Source organism: Hemiscyllium ocellatum, chromosome 24 (assembly GCF_020745735.1).
Source record: "Hemiscyllium ocellatum isolate sHemOce1 chromosome 24, sHemOce1.pat.X.cur, whole genome shotgun sequence".
NCBI lineage: Eukaryota > Metazoa > Chordata > Chondrichthyes > Orectolobiformes > Hemiscylliidae > Hemiscyllium > Hemiscyllium ocellatum.
Window position 1 is genome coordinate 39,266,388 of NC_083424.1, and position 17,854 is coordinate 39,284,241.

At 40.5% G+C, this 17,854-nt stretch overlaps 1 protein-coding gene across 1 annotated transcript in view; it reads left to right on the plus strand.

The window, feature by feature from the left end:
• vsig10 (V-set and immunoglobulin domain containing 10) overlaps window positions 1-13,236 on the plus strand; it is a 39,606-nt gene extending 26,370 nt beyond the window's left edge. The window contains exons 8-9 of the mRNA XM_060844152.1: window positions 1,797-1,872; window positions 11,078-13,236. Of these exons, the coding sequence (XP_060700135.1) occupies window positions 1,797-1,870 (74 nt within the window). The 3' untranslated portion in view covers window positions 1,871-1,872; window positions 11,078-13,236. The remainder of the gene's footprint in view (window positions 1-1,796; window positions 1,873-11,077) is intronic.
• The last annotated feature ends 4,618 nt before the right edge of the window (window positions 13,237-17,854 follow it).

Here is a 17,854-nt window from a genome sequence, read left to right on the forward strand (position 1 = left end):
TTGTAAATCTTTTCTGAACCCTTTCAGGTTTCACAACATCCTTTGTATAGCAGGGAGACTAGAATTGTGCACAATATTCCAGAAGTGGCCTCACCAACATCCTGTACAGCTGCAACAGGATCTCCCAACTCTCATATACTCAATGTTCTGACCAATAAAGGAAAACATACCAAATGGCTTCTTCACTATCTTGTCTACCTGCGATTCCACTTTCAAGAAGCTATGAACCTGCACTCCAAGGTCTTTTTGTTCATCAACACTCCCTCGGATCTTACCATTAAGTGTATAAGTCCTGTTCTGATTTGGCTTTCCAAAACGCAGTACCTCACATTTATCAAAATTAAACTCCATCTGCCACTCCTCAGCCCATTGCCCCATCTAATGAAGATCCCACCTTCTTCGCTGTCCACTAAGCCAACTTTGGTCTCATCTGCAAACTTACCAACTATACCTCCTCTGTTAATATCCAAATCATTTATATAAATGATGAAAAGCTGTGGACCCAGCACTGATCCTTGTGGCACACCACTGGTCTCAGGCATCCAGTCTGATAAGCAACTCTCCGCCACCAACATCTGTCTTTTTCCTTCCAGTCAGTTCTGTATCCAAAATGATTAGTTGTCCTTGTATTCCATGTGATCTAACCTTGCTAACCAGTCTACAATGAGGAAACTTGTCAAATGCCTTATTGAAGTCCATGTAGATCCCATCCACCTCTCTGCCCTAATCAATTCTCTTTGATACTTCTTCAAAAAACTCAATCAAATTAGTGAGACATGATTTCCCCTGCACAAAGCCATGTGGATTATGCCTAATCAGTCCTTGCCTTCCCAAATACATGTACACCCTATCCCTCACGATTCCCTCCCAAAACTTGCCCACCGCCAATGCCAGTTAAATTTTAAGAAAGTTCCAAAATCTGTGGTATGGGATGATTTCAAAAATTTGTAAATTATTCAAATGATTTCTGATCTTTAAACCAAAACCAATCTGATCGCTGGAAGACCCTTTGAGATTCAACAACATGCTTCCTGTTATCTATTTGGAATAAGTTGTGAACTTGTGCAGTGGTGATCTGTATACTTTATACATTTGCAGCAAATATTACTTCCAACTTCTGAATGATCTATGTTCAACTCTTGCCAATAGTCATTGTCACTGTGGAAATTGAGGTCTCTTTAAAAGTCAAGTTTCTAAATATTTACTGTGTTTCATTTAGCTTCTATTACAGCAGTAGGTTTTCTATGCTAAAAATTTGGAAAACAAAAAGAAAGATCACAAGAATGACTGAAGTCATAATGCCCCATTGAACAATCATCAATGATTTATTTGCTGTCATATGTATAGTATTATCTACGTATTATTTGAGAGGCCAATGCATTTTTATTTTTAGAATGAATGGTAACCTAAGGTGAAGGCAGGCAAGGTAATAACAGTCATTTTGGCATCATGAGTAGTTACCCATGGGTTCAGACCAATGATTGACACAGCATAGATTTCTGGCCTCCAAAATTAGGAATATTAACATGGGTGGGTCAGGAAAAAGTGAGACAGGATCCAGGGGAGTAGGCCAGTATCTTCTTGGAAGAAGACCCGGAGTTCCACTACAACAGCCAGAGGAGCAACAAAACTATTACCAACAACTAAACTTGTGCTGTAGGTAGACATGTGGGCAAATTGGGAATTTTTCGTCACTGTAACTTTACTGTATAATTGTTGATTGAAAGAGTGCAGTGCATGCTATGTTCAATAAAGCAAAAAGTTCAGTTTGCACACTGTCTGATTTCCTCTTGCAGTTGCTTCTGATGATCCACAAACACATACTAAAGATCAGCTCCCAAATAAGGAAAGAAATGTATCAGATGTCTAAAGGTATGTAGTTATTTTCGGTTTGAGAGTATTAATTAATATGGAGTTATTTTTATTTTGATTAATGGGTGTTGATCCACAGTTCATGGGCAGGACCTCAGCAAAAGTCTTACTGTGTCATAGATTTGGAATTATTTTGGTGATACTTTGATTAAGGATGATGAGCCCCTATATCCAGTATTGTCTGATTTTAATGCACCAGAAATTTGCCTTCCTTGTGTCCACCCACTATTTTGAAGACTGATTTACGTAGTAAACTGGACAGCAGAATTATGATTAACAGAGGCCATTTGAGACACTGGTCATATAGGACTCTGTGGATGGAGGGCATCTCTGTACTTCATCTTGGTTCTTTACTCTTTCATCCATGTTTGATGGCCTTGTAAACCTTGGTGTGGAGATTACGTTGGAAATGAAAATTTGATTTTAAGAATACGCAACTGTCATCCAAATTGTATAATCCAACTGCATTCTTTTCTGCTGGTGTGATTTGAGGCATGTTTTGCACTAGTATAGCATCCAGGATTATGCACAAACCTCACCCTGTTACATATATCCCCTGAAACACCCATTAACAACTGCGCACCCAGCCCTGTGGAAATTGAGAGCTGAGAGCTACAACAAACAGAATTGTTACCTCTGGTTTGTTGCCCATGCCACATGATAGTGAGGCAAGGGATAGGGAGAGATGTCAACTGAACACATGGCTGCAAGGATGATGCAGGAGGGAGGGTTTCAGCTTGTTGGATAATTGGGGCTCATTCTGGGGAAGGTGGGACTTGTATGAACAGGACGGCCTTCACTTGAACCAGACGGGGTTCTAACATCCTGGGTGGGAAATTTGCTGGTGCTATTCGGGTGGGTTTAAATTAGCTCAGCAGGAGGATGGGAACCAGAAGTGCAGTTGCAGTGCACAGGAAGATGAGAGTAAGAAGGACAGGGACAAGATTTCAGGGTCACAGGAATGCGCTGGCAGACAGCAAAGTGGTTTGAAGTGTGTCTACTTCAACGCCAGAAGTAACCGAAATAAGGTAGGTGAGTTGGCAGCATGGATAGGTACCTGGGATTTCGATGTTGTGGCCATTTCAGAGACATGGATAGAGCAGGGTGAGGAATGGATATTGCAGGTTCCAGGGTTTAGATCTTTCATTAAGAACAGACAAGGTGGTAAAAGAGGGGGAGGCGTGTGGCCTTGTTAGTCAAGTATAGTATAACGGTGGTTGAGAGAACTTTTCATGAGGACTCATCTACTGAGGTAGTGTGGGATAAGGTTAGAAACAGGAGAGAAGAGGTCACACTGCTTGTAGTTTTTTAAAGGCCTCCACAGTGTTCCAGGGAGGTGGAAGAGAGGATTAGCAAAATTATTCTGGGTAGAAGTGAAAGGAACAAGGTGGTCATTATGGGGGACTTTAACTTCCCCAACATTGACTGGAAATGCTATAACTCTAGTATATCAGATGGATGAGTTTTTGTCCAATGTGTACAGGAGAGTTTCCTGACACAGTATGTCGAAGGGCTGACAAGAGTGGAGGCCACATTGGATCTGGTGCTTAGTAATGAACCAGGCCAGGTGTTTGGTTTAGTTGTAGGTGAGCACTTTGGAGAGAGTGACCATAATTCAGTTACATTTAGTTTAGCGATGGAAAGGGATAGGTACATGCCACAGGTCAAGAGTTATCGATGGGGCAAGGGTGATTAGGCAGGAATTAGGATGCATAGAATGGGGTAGCAAAATGCAAGGGATGCAGACAATGGAAATGTGGAGCTGGTTTAAGGAACCGATATTGCATGTCCTTGATAGATATGTCTCTGTCAGGCAGGGAGGAAGTGATTAGGTAAGGGAACCGTGGTTTACAACAGAAATTGCATCTCTTGATATGAAGAAGAAGGAGGCTTTTGTGTTGATGAAGCAAGATGGTTCAGATGAGGCGATGGAGAGTAACAGATCAGCTAGGAAGGATTTATTTATAGTATGGTACTGTCTTCCAAGGTAGGGAAGGGGAAGAAATTTTTAAAAAGGAGCTTTAAGCACAGCTTGCTACCCCACAGCACCTGTCAGGATTGCTTCTGGCTGGTTGCCATTCATTGAATTTTTTTTTACGTTTTGACTGCAATCCCAAAGGGCAGTCAATTGTCAAACAACATTCAGCTCACAAAATGTCAGAATGATTCCAGACACTAATACAAAATCAGAGTGTCGACAGTGCTCACAGTCAATATACTGGGCAACTGCAATATCGATATAGCTACTGTAAGTAAAATCAGGTTTGTAAAGAAGTCTCATTTGAGAAAGCAGCTTCCAACCACACATTAGACTGGATTGGCAAGTTCAAGGAGTGGCCTTGACAGTCAGTTGTGAGCTATGCTACTCAATCCAAATTAGCAGGTAAGCACACACATTTCTCAAGGGCATGAACAAACTTACTTTTGATACCTTGAATAAGTTTTATTAGAAACCAGTATGTTACACCCATCAGTGCCCGTGCATCAACAAAGACGTACAATGTTTCTTTGATCTTGTTTGTATGACGATCTAAGCAGGATTACCGAAGGAGTAACACCAGGACTGACTGATCATCCTTCATGGTTTCAACGCCCATGTCGCCACTGACTATTATGGAGGAAACTACTGGGATACAATAGCATTGGTGGAGTATAGCCAACAACCAGCCTCTTCTCTTCAAATGTATCAAGTTTATCTTTACCATCACCAATACAATGTTCCAGCGGGCTGATAAACTAAAAACTACATGGTGCACCTCAGATCCTTTTTGGCACGTCAGACTAAACTATCATTTGAAAGTTGTCAAGAACATATTTTACTCTCTGCCTCAGAAGTACTGACTGTTGGTCAGATCTTTGGCTCGTAAGGAACAAAATGACACAGTCTAAATAAAGAAAGCTTGACATAACTATCAAGCCTTAACAAGAGATAAGAATAAAAATTAACCTTTGAATTTATGAATAGGAAGGGTTGAAGACCATAAAACCATAAGACATAGGAGTGGAAGTAAGGCCATTCGGCCCATCGAGTCCACTCCGCCATTCAATCATGGCTGATGGGCATTTCAACTCCACTTACCCGTATTCTCCCCATTGCCCTTAATTCCTCAAGACATCAAGAATCTATCAATCTCTGCCTTGAAGACATTTAGCGTCCCGGCCTCCACTGCACTCTGCGGCAATGAATTCCACAGGCCCACCACTCTCTGGCTGAAGAAATGTCTCCGCATTTCTGTTCTGAATTGACCCCCTCTAATTTTAAGGCTGTGTCCACAGGTCCTAGTCTCCTCGCCTAACAGAAAAAATTTCCTAGCGTCCACCCTTTCCAAGCCATGTATTATCTTGTAAGTTTCTATTAAGTCTCCCCTTGGAGGGATATGGGCCGGATGCTGGCAGGTGGGACTAGATTGGGTTGGGATATCTGGTCGGCATGGACGGGTTGGACCGAAGGATCTATTTCCATGCTGTACATCTCTATGACTCTACACCAAATAATTTGTTCAAAGAATCATTTAAGAGAGTTCTTGAATTTGTGGGACAGAAACCCCATAGCTGGTTCAACAAGAACATCCAAGATATCGAAGTGCTACTAAACGTACAATACACAATCCATGAATCTCAAAACAGACTATTTGACCAGGAAAGCTAGGTGTCATCCAGTAAACCCTGTTGCAGGAAAAACTAAGATGAACCAAAGGGTGGGAGAACAAGGCTGCAAGAAGCTATCGATAAGCACAGTCAGGAGACATCACTAATATCCGGCCCCAAAAACCAATGGCACAGAAACTGTCCTCAATAAGTGACAATCAACGCAGCAACATATTTTTCAGCTCTGATCTCCAGCATCTGCAGTCCTCACTTTCTCCTAAGTGACAATCTCATAATCCAGTGAAATACACTTTGTGATAACACTGTTGAATCACTACTACTACATTGTGTTTTGGATGAACTTGCCCTGTGTCCATCTCAAAGTCAGAAAGCTAGTTTCCCCTTCTGGTCAACTCTTCTGCCACTTCCAAGGAGAGGAAGTTCCACTCTAAGTTTAACACCACGACGTGAGATGCAAATTATGCTATGACAGATCCAAATACAGGAGGTTTGATATCAAACAATCTTCACATTTATGGAGAAGAAAATCAGGTTCTTGCAGGATAAATAAACTTAGCGCAATATGATTACCTCTACCATCACCACCACCACCATTCCCCTATCCCTGAACAGTGACTTCAAATAATATTTGTGATCAAAACTACAAGGCCAAATTTGACATCATATCCCGTTAAGTTGCATGAATTATTGGTCTCATTACTAAACTCTTATCCATTGAAGTGAGGTGAGAATATGCAAGCCACCAAAGCTGACTAGAATTTCATTTTGATATAAAATTTACATTTAAATGGGAAGTTTTGCCTCTACTGTTCCTCCTGAACGTTCAGCGCAAGTTGATTTTTGGATGGGTGGAAATAGGTGGAGATTGTGATGTTTTACTGTCTCCTGTGGAGCATTAATTATTGATTCCATACAGTTTAGGGTCTTTCTTTTTCTGTGTCAAAGTGTACCACTAATGAGTGCTATTCCATTGAGGCACCAAAGGAGCATTCAAGTGTCGAGTATTTTAAATCTTAAACTACTACCTTTGACTCCACAGCATTGCTCAGTTAAGTATTAATGTACATGTGCACACAATCCATTATAATAAATAGATCAAAGTATGACTTGATGAACATTTATGCTGAGGTGAGAGTGGGGGTTTTAATTTTTCTCAAACTGAAGTCATTGCAATTAATCAAATATAGTGAGAAAAGCAGTGGTACTGCTTGAAACATCAGATGTTTGGTACAAATATTTGTAAATCTGGATTGCCCATCATTTTAAGGAGCTAATAAAGCAGAACCATTTAAAATCAAATGCACACCAGTTTTTTTTCTCTAAAATGTTGTATTATGGTCAGAAAAGGCGCATGAGATTGATCACTTGTTCCTGTCTCAGTAATTTGAAAATGCTATTCAAACATTAATTTATGTATGTCGCTTTGCATTCATACATTGCCCATTCTGCTGGGGAATGGATGTTTGTGATAAGATTGTAAGGTATTCTACAAGATAAGATTCAAAGCCACTTTATTGGCATTCCTAGGAGAAAAAAAAATCAATAATTATTATCAGGAACAACACTGACTACAAATACCACAAATACCACTATGTCACAGGATTCCATCTCAATGGGAGTCACCATAGAGTTCTGAAAAACCTATTCTAATGTTGCACATTCTACAGCCTCCTTTTGCTCTGAATGTTTGAGAATCCACATGGTTTAATTTAATTAGTTGTAAAGACAGCAATTTATCAAAAATCATTCCCAAACTGTAATATTGATTGAACAGTTTACAAAGTCATTGAACTAGAGACTAATGCAGAGAACAAACGCCCTCTTCATGGACATTACAAAACGGTCCTGAGAAAAGTCACCATCAAAAGCCAAAATTTCTCAACTCCATAGTTAAAATATGACAGTAGATTTCTCTACCTCTTAAGAATGAATGAACAAAAGCAGTTTGTCCCCTTTCATTGTCTGCTAAATTGCTATGATATGGATCCGTTTTACGACATTGAACACTGTGAACAGCAACTCACTTAAAAGCTAAAGTTCTTGTTAAGAATTAAGTTATTTTATCTCGAAGATCAAAAATATTTCTGACATTTATGCAAAATGCTTTTGTTTCAAATGATTAATGTCCCCATCTGCATATAAAGCACAGGCTTATCAATTGAAGCATGAAAAGCAAAAAACACCTCAATGGCTTTGACAAAGTTGTGCCTGATAGATAACATTTTAAAATTCAAATCATTCCATTAGCTGATAGAATCACAGACCAACATGTTGGCTCAGTGGTTAGCACTGTTGCCTCAAAGCGTCAGGGACCTGGGTTCAATTCTACCCTCTGGTGACTGTCTTTGGGTTTCCTTGCACAGTCTAATAGGCAGGTTAGGTGAACTGACCATGCGAAATTGCCCATAGTGTCCAGGAATGTGTAAGCTAGGTGGATTAGCCATGGGAATTTCATGGTTCCAGGGATAGGGTAATGGGGTGGGTCTGAGTGAGATGCTATTTAGAGGGTTGGTGTGGACTTGAAAGACCGAATGGCCTGCTTCCACACTGTAGGGTTTCTATAGTTCTGTGAATTGTTAGTGTTCAGGAGGAAGCCTATCGGTCCATCCTGTGTGCACTGGTTCTGAGTATTTTGACTTCATATCAATCTTCTATTTCCTCCACAATCCCTGCATGTTATAAATAATCATCCAATGGTCTTTTGAATGGCTCAGTTGAACCTGCATTCACTACTTTTCCAGCAGCACGTTCCGAACAAGCTGCGAGAAGGTTTTTTTTTCCTCTTTTACAGAACACTTCAAAATTGTGCCCTTTGGTCTGATCTTTGTCTAAACAGGAGCCGTTTTCTTTCCCCCGCCTACTCTGTTCAGACTCCTTGTGACTTTGAAAACTTGTATCACAACTCCCCTCAGCCACCTTCTCTCCAAAGAAACCAGTTACAACCCCTTCAATCTATCTTCATCCCTGGAACCATTCTTGTAAAGTCCTCTGCACTCTCCCCAATGCATTGACTTGCGAAAGGGAATGTTGGATGATGAAAGAAATTGAGGGTTTGGTTAAGAAAAAGAAGAAAGTATATGTAAGGTATAGACAGAATAGATCGAGTGAATCCTTAGAAGAGTATAAAGGCAGTAGGAGTATACTTTAGAGGGAAATTAGGAGGGTAAAAAGGGGACATGAGATAGTTTTGGCAAATAGAATTAAGGAGAATCTAAAGGGTTTGTACAAATATGTTAAGGACAAATGGGTAACTAGGGAGAGAATAGGGCCCCTCAAAGACCAGCAAGGCGGCCTTTGTGTGGAGCGGCAGAAAATAGGGGAGATACTAAATGAGTATTTTGCATCAGTATTTACTGTGGAAAAGGATATAGAAGGTTTAGAATGTAGGGAAATAGATGGTGACACTTGCAAGATGTCCAGATTACAGAGGAGGAAGTGCTGGATGTCTTGAAACTCGGAAAGGTGGATAAATCCCCAGGACCTGATCAGGTATACCCTAGAACTCTGTGGGAAGCTAGAGAAGTAATTTCTGGGCCTCTTGCTGAGATATTTGTATCATCGATAGTCACAGGTGAGGCATCAGGAGACTGGAGATTGGCTAACGTGCCACTGTTTAAGAAGGGCGGTAAGGACAAACTAGGGAACTATAGACCGGTGAGCCTGATGTCAGTGGTGGGCAAGTTGATGGAGGGAATCCTGAGGGACAGGATGTACTTGTAATTGGAAAGGCAAGGACTGATTAGGGATAGTCAACATGGCTTTGTGCGTGGGAAATCATGTCTCACAAACTTGATTGAGTTTTTTGAGGAAGTAACAAAGAGGATTGATGAGGGCAGAGTGGTAGATGTGATCTATATGGATTTCAGTAAGGTATTTGACAAGGTTCTCCATGGAAGACTGATTAGCAAGGTTAGATCTCACAGAATACAGGGAGAACTGGCCATTTGGATACAGAACTGGCTCAAAGTAGAAGACAGGGTGGTGGTGGAGGCCTGTGACCAGTGGAGTGCCACAAGGATCAGTGCTGGGTCCTCTACTTTTTGTCATTTATGGAAATGATTTGGTTGCGAGCATAAGAGGTATAATTAGTAAGTTTGCAGATGACACCAAAATTGGAGGTGTAGTGGACAGCGAAGAGGGTTACTTCAGATTACAACAGGATCTTGACCAGATGGACCAATGGGCTGAGATGTGGCAGATTGAATTTAATTCCGATAAATGCAAGGTGCTGCATTTGGGAAAGCAAATCTTAGCAGGACATATACAGTTACTGGTAAGATCCTAGGGAGTGTTGCTGAACAAAAAGACCTTGGAGTGAAGGTTCACAGTTTCTTGAAAGTGGAGTTGAAGGTAGATAGGATACTGAAGAAGGTGTTTGGTATGCTTTCTTTTATTGGTCAGAGTATTGAATACAGGAGTTGGGGGGTCATGTTGCAGTTGTACAGGACATTGGTTAGGCCACTGTTGGAATATTGCGTGCAATTCTGGTCTCCTTCCTGTTGGAAAGATGTTGTGAAACTTGAAAGGGTTCAGAAAAGATTTACAAGGATGTTGCCAGGGTTGGAGGATTTGAACTATAGGGAGAGGCTGAACAGTCTGGGGCTGTTTTCCTTGGAGCATTGTAGGCTGAGAGGTGACCTTATAGAGGTTCACTAAATTATGAGGAGCATGGATAGGGTTAAAAGGCAAAGTCTTTTCCTTGGGATGGGGGAGTCCAGAACTAGAGGGCATAGGTTTAGGGTGAGAGGGGAAAGATATAAAAGAGACCTAAGTGACAATTTTTTCACGCAGAGGTCAGTATGTGTATGGAATGAGCTGCCAGAGGAAGTGGTGTAGGCTGGTACAATTGCAACGTTTAAGAGGCATCTGGCTGGGTATATGAATAGGAAGAGTTTGGAGGGATATGGGCTGGGTGCTGGCAGGTGGGACTATATTGGGTTGGGATGTCTGGTCGGCATGGATGGGTTGGACCGAAGGGTCTGTTTCCATACTGTACATCTCTGATTCTATGACTTTGGTAGGTTTAACTCTCAATACTATGGGCACCCTCTTGTGGCAGCAGTGTCCCTACCCCTGAATCAAGAAACCCAGGTTCAAGTCCCACCCACACCAGAGGTGTGTAATAACATCTCTGAACAGATTGATTGATTAGGAAAAAATTGGTTACATTTGTTGATTGTCCCATTGCATTATATTGCTAAAGATTGGCTGATCAATTTCTAATAAGGTAAATTAGATGCAAATCTGCCAGTGTCAATCTAATTGCCCATACAGAAGTGAACGATGATCCATGTACTTGCCACATGTGAGTGAAGGAAGAGAAAATGTTAACTTGAATCATTTTTACCATTTTTGCAGCAAATTAAAGTGTCTTTGGCAAAGGTGGGAGGACGTTGCTAATGAGAAAGATCTTAAAAGAAGATAATACTGTTCAAAACCTAATGTAGCTTATGAACATTTACAGTCAGTATTTACTATATCATGCTTGCAATTTAAGTGTTCATCTTACCAAAGCAGTCTGGTAACAGACATAGCTTTTGAAGCAATGTCAAATGATGTCAGTTCTTAACACGTTATCATTGATTTATTCTTTTAGGAACAGAAGAAATGTGATTGCTTCTGTGCAATATTTTGAACCTTAATGAGAAGTCTTCTGTGAAAGTGCTTGCAAACGAGCTCTGGTTGAACTAATGTACTAATTTTGACACATTTTATACTCATGTTGCTGTAAAGTTTAGCCTGTTCTGGCATATGGGAACAAATGACAAATCAGCATTCTGTATTGCTTTTTAAACCCAGTACATAGGTTGAAAATGTACTATACTTTTTACTCAGGATGTAGCTATGAAAGGTCCGTTTCAAGTATTAGCTGTTTGTTTTTGTATCTAACCTGTTGGTTTGTACCCAATTTAATTTGAGTTTATGTGAATGTGCTCTGTATCTTAATACTTTGTTCTCTAGTTAGTGTTTTACATTCACACTGAAAATTGTTATTCACAAACATTGCAAACATAATTTTAAACATTTTTTTGTAAGAGCAACTCATTTTTTTTGGGAAGTGAATACTTGTTAAATTGATACTGTGCATTTTAGTTTTGTTCAGAGATTGGCTTGTTTATGCAAATAGCAATCCAATTGTATCAGTACATGAGAATCAACTAATAAATAATGTATTTAGTTTTTATTTGCTACTTGTATAGTATAGTCAGTATGTCTCTCTTTAATTAAACAATTTGTATTTAGTGTTTTAGATTCTTGCAAAATAAAGATTTGTTTCAACAACAATTTAGATTTTAACAGCACTCCACGGAAAACATCAACAATTTACATTTAAATGACAAATTTAGCCAATAAAAAATTGCAAGGACTTTCAGAGGTGTCGTCAGAACAAAATTTGATATTAAACCAGTCAGTATGTGGAGGGGGTCACATGACTTTGGGCAAAGAGGACATTTTATTGCAAGCCTTAAAGTAATGAGAGAAGTGATAAGATCGAGATCAAGGAAAGAAGATCCAGAGTACAGGACCTGAGGATGTAGCTGCTAATAGTGGGATAAAGTGAGTGGAAATATACAAGCAATCAGACCAGATTAAGGAAAGATTAGTCTGGGTTGGATTATAAAACAGGAGGAAGTTCAACAGAAAGTAAGGTCATAAATTCTGAACTTCATGTTTTAATCACTTTTATTTGAAGCATTGGGAAGAATTGGATTTTGAAAGAGAGTAGTATCGCAGGTGCTTACAAACTGCGTCGGATGAAAGATAATTTTCATTAAATCTCCATTCTGTATACAGCTGCAAATATGCCCCCACTACCATTTAGTAAAGTAGAATTTCAAGGACTGGTGAACAGCTGAGCAAGTTTACCCATTGCAAAACACAAGTAAAAAAAATGGAGGTCTTCAATACACACATTCATTTTGCCTTGAGTGGCAATAGATCCTAGTTGCGAAACCAAGGATTGGGTCATGGTTCTCCCTAATGCATTCAAGGCTGATGATAGTATGTTTTAAGGACAGGATCAAGTTCAGTTGGATATCCAGTTGAAAAACCTGTTGATAATAAGGCTCACCATGAATAATCAATGTTTTGTAAGTTGTCAAAGCAAGTTCGTCATTAGCATGGCTGTACCTAATAAATAGTGACTTTGAAAAGCAGGAGAAGCAATGTTGTCATTACAACGAGGGAAGGAAGAAAGGCAAAAGCAAATATTAACAGAACCTGCAAGTATATTGTGAGAAAAATACATAAATGCAAGACGAAAGATAATAAAGTACAAATGTTGCAATTTTGTTTTACATTTTTTAATTACTCAATGTTTAAGAGATTATAGTCTCATATCCTAGCCATGGAAAAACATATGAATTGGTTTCAGTTAAATGATTTGTCCTGCAATCATTAGGTATTGCGTAATGCATAATAAGATGAGCCATGGATGATCAAGTCTCAAATGGATCATTGAATTGCATTTTTTTGAATATGTGTAAGTAGTATCTTAATTTTGGGGCCCGTTTGATAATGTCCCTTCCACTTGGTCAGGAGACCTGAGTTCAAGTGTCACCTGCTCGAGACGTGTCATAACATCTCTAAATAAATTGTTTTAAATACCAATATCTCAAATGAAATGGGCTTTGTTAGATATTCCACTTTTCCTGTAGCATGAATTATTTGTCAACAGGCATCCTGAAGTTAAATTATCGATGTGATAAGCCATTTCAACATTCACAGCACAACAATAAACCAATATTCAATAAACCAATCCTACTGTTTTACATTCTGCTTTGGAAACTGGAATCCATTATCAAGTGACTGATTAGTTTTTCCTGATCCAATTGGCAAAAGTATTGACACCTGGGAAAATTGCCTGATGAATAGACAGCATAGTCCTAAGTGAACTCTCTCACTAGAAAGACATAGAGATAACTAGTGGTGGTTCAATCTGAGGGTCACCATGCTTCAGGTGAGGAGAGAAATTCCTTCACAGCAACCTCACCTAGTGCAGAAATTGAAGTTCTGCTGTTAGCATCACTCTGCAGCATAAGTAGCTGTCCAGCCAATTGAGCTAACTAATCCCCTTACTGCCTGGTGGTGCATTTGGTCAAATGAAATAAAAAGAAAATATTAAAGAAATTCAGCGAGTCTGGCAGCATCTGTGAAGGGAGGAACAGTTCTTGTTGATTCCAATATGGCTCCTCATCAGAATCATATCGGACTCAAATTGCTGACTCTGTTTCTCTCCACAGATAATGCCATACCCGAGTCTCTCCAGCATTTTCTGTTTATTTCAGATTTCCAGTATCTGCAGTATTTTGCTTTTATTTGGCTGAATCATAAAGGATTTCATACTGCTATTTTATTTTACAAGGAAGGTTTTTGTCCCCTGTTTCCTTCGATCTAAAAGCTAGTGATTAACACTGAATACAATTCCTCCCCTATTTGCAACCTAAATTTAGTAACTATTTGATATGCTGAAGAGTTGACTTTGGAGCCAAGCTGTGTCTTATGATTTGATGTCTACACACCCAATTTGCTAAAGGATTATCTGTAAGGAGCAGGTGTAATTATTATTATGTAAAGTTCAAGTTGACCCTGTAATGAATCAGATATTCCCTCATGCCAAAATCCACTGATCAGATTCTCCATGTCGTATCTTTGCTTGTGGTCACTCTTGCTTCAACTTTTAATATATTTAGTGACAGTCATAGAGTCATACAGCATGGAAACAGACCCTTCGGTCCAACCTGTCCATGTCGACCAGATATCCCAACCCAATCTAGTCCCACCTGCCAGCACCCGGCTCATATTCCTCCAAACCCCTTCTATACACATACCCCATCCAAATGCCTCTTAAATGTTGCGATTGTACCAACCTCCACCGCTTCCTTTGGCAGCTCATTTCATTCACGTACCACCGCTGTGTGAAAAAGCTGCCCCTCAGGTCTCTTTTTTATCTTTCCCCTCTCACCCTAAACCTATGTCATCTAGTTCTGGACACCTCAACCCCAGGGAAAAGACTTTGTCTATTTATCCTATCCATGCCCCTCATAATTTTGTAAACCTCTATAAGGTCACCCCTTAGCCTTCGATGCTCCAGGAAAACAGCTTATTCAGCCTCTCCCTATAGCTCAAATCCTCCAACCCTGGCAACATCCTTGTAAATCTTTTTCTGAACCCTTTCAAGTTTCACAACATCTTTCCAATCAGAAGGAGACCAGAATTGCACGCAATATTCCAACAGTGGCCTAATGCACGCAATATTCCAACAATGTCCTGTACAGCTGCAACATGACCTCCCAACTCCTGTACTCAATACTCTGACCAATAAAAGAAAGCATACCAAAAGTCTCCTTCACTATCCTATCTACCTGCGACTCCACTTTCAAGGAGCTATGAACCTGCACTTCAAGGTCTCTTTGTTCAGCAACACTCCTATATACGTCCTGCTAAGATTTGCTTTTCAAAATGCAGTACCTTTTATTTATCTGAATTAAACTCAATCAGCCACTTTTCAGCCCATTGGCCCATCTGATCAAGATCCTGTTGTAATCTGAGGTACTGCTCTTCGTTGTCCACTACTCCTCCAATTTTGGTGTCATCTGCAAACTTACTAACTGTATATTATACTCGCATCCAAATCATTTATGTAAATGACAAAAAGTAGAGGACCCAGCACTGATCCTTGTGGCACTCCACTGGTCACAGGCCTCCAGTCTGAAAAACAACCCTCCACCACCACCCTCTGTCTTCTACTTTGAGCCAGTTCTGTATCCAAATGGCTAATTCTCCCTATATTCCGTGAGATCTAACCTTGCTAATCAATCTCCCATGGGGAACCTTGTCAAATACCTTACTGAAATCCATATAGATCACATCTACCACTCTGCCCTCATCAATCCTCTTTGTTCCTTCCTCAAAAAACTCAATCAAGCTTGTGAGACATGATTTCCCACACACAAAACCGTGTTGACTATCCCTAATCAGTCCTTGCCTTTCCAAATACATGCACATCCTGTCCCTCAGGATTCCCTCCAACGACTTGCCCACCACCGAGGTCAGGCTCACCAGTCTATAGTTCCCTGGCTTGTCCTTACCATCCTTCTTAAACAGTGACACCACATTAGACAACCTCCAGTCTTCTGGTATCTCATATGTGACCATCGATGATACAAATATCTCGGCAAGAGGACCAGCAATCACTTCTCTAGCTTCCCACAGAGTTCTAGGGTACACCTGATCAGGTTCTGGGGATTTATCCATTTTTATGTTTCAAGACATTAGCACTTCCTCCTCTGTAATTTGGACATTTTGCAAAGTGTCACCATCTATTTCCTAAAAGTCCATATCTTCCATATCCTTTTCCACAGTAAATACTGATGCAGTCAGTGGATAACACATTCCAGAAACTGCAACTTTTCCTCCACTTCTCAGTGACCATCTGCCTTATTGGTTTCTTCATGCTTGTTAACCTCTTCCCATTTCTTATCTCTTTAATCCTTTCCTTTATACAACTCTCTGTTTACCCAACTCCAGGGCTGGATAATTTCATCACTGGATCAACAACTAATACCTTACTCCACACCTACTCTAAGTATTTGCTCATGCAACTTGGATGCAACACTGAAACAAAACAGAAATGTGGATGCTGGAGATCATAAATAAAAAAAAGTCAGAAATTGCTTGAGAAACTCAGCAGGTCTGGCAGCATCTGTGGCGAGATAAACATGATTAGTTTCGAAACTAGTGACCCTTCTGCACAAGTTTCATTCAAGATTCAAATGAGCCAAGTTCTTGGCTAACCCTCCAATACAGTATTTTAGCGCTGCACCGTAGGGGGGTTATCCTTTTGGATGAGACCCTGAGGCCCATTTTACCAACCCCTCCAAGATAATAGGGGAGAGGGGCGTTATTCAAGGTGACCCGGTTAATATTTCTCCTTCAATCCACCTCAGTGAAACAGATTTTCTGGTCATTATCCCATTACTGTTTGTGGGAACTCAGTGTGCACCAAATAGCTTACGCATTCCATGTAAACAGCAGTGACTACATTTTGTTTCCTGTAAAGTCCTGTAGAGAAGTCATGTAGGTGTGAGAGGTGATGGTGAGAGGCAAGTCCTTCCTTTGAAATAAACTGAGTGGTTACATTTCTGACACATGTGGAGTGATGTCGGCTGTGGAGAGTGAACTCGCAAACTTCTGACTCTTGACACTAGAGTACTAGGGTTCTGAAGAAGGTCACTGAACTCAAAAATTTTATTTCTGTTTTCTCTTCGCAGGTGCTGCCAGACCTGATTTTCTTCAGCAATTTCTGTTTTCGGTTCCTCCAGGCTTACCTTTATCCATTCTACCCATTTGTTTGTTCAACTGTTTCTTTATTTCCACCCATTGTTTACTCCTCTCCATCTTCAGAATATATACCAGTCTTATTCTAGCTTCATTCAGTTCTGAAGCAGAGTCACTGGACCAAAACATTACCTCTTCTTTCTTTCCACAAATGCTGCCAGACCTGCTGAGTTTTCCCAGCAATTTCTGCTTTTGTTTGTTTTATTTGGATGGATTTGGTCATGACCTGGTTAATGGGGCCAACCTCGTGCCAAAGCCATTTTGTTAAACATTTCTACTCTTACTGGACCCGATGTTCTGCTGGCAGCATAGATTGTATTGCTGAGGTACATTTTAGTCTTTCCCCTTACTGTTCTGACAAATCACCTTCAAACATCTCGCACAATCAACATTGCCTGCTGCCATCTCACAGACCTTTATAGAAATCTCAATTTCTCAGTTATATTATTTAACTGGGTGAAAAATGTAATTTTTTTTTTAGACTTACAGTGTGGAAACAGGCCCTTCGGCCCAACAAGTCCACACCGACCCGCCGAAGCGCAACCCACCCACACCCTTACATTTTACCCCTTACCTAACACTACGGGCAATTTAGCTTGGCCAATTCACCTGGCCCGCACATCTTTGGACTGTGGGAGGAAACCGGAGCACCCGGAGGAAACCCACGCAGACACGGGGAGAACGTGCAAACTCCACACAGTCAGTCGCCTGAGTCGGGAATTGAACCCGGGTCTACAGGCGCTGTGAGGCAGCAGTGCTAACCACTGTGCCACCCGTAATGTAGCAGGTGAATTTCAAAACAGCTAAGTGTGAGGTAATCTATTCTGGAACATTAATGGTTATATTGTTATTACTTCAGTGGTGACAAGTTAGGAAGACTACAGATACAAAGATTTTGGTATCCATGTGCAAGTAAAAAATGAGGTCTGCAGATGCTGGAGATCACAGCTGCAAATGTGTTGCTGGTCAAAGCACAGCAGGTTAGGCAGCATCTCAGGAATAGAGTTGCACACATTTGGAATATAGCCTGGGG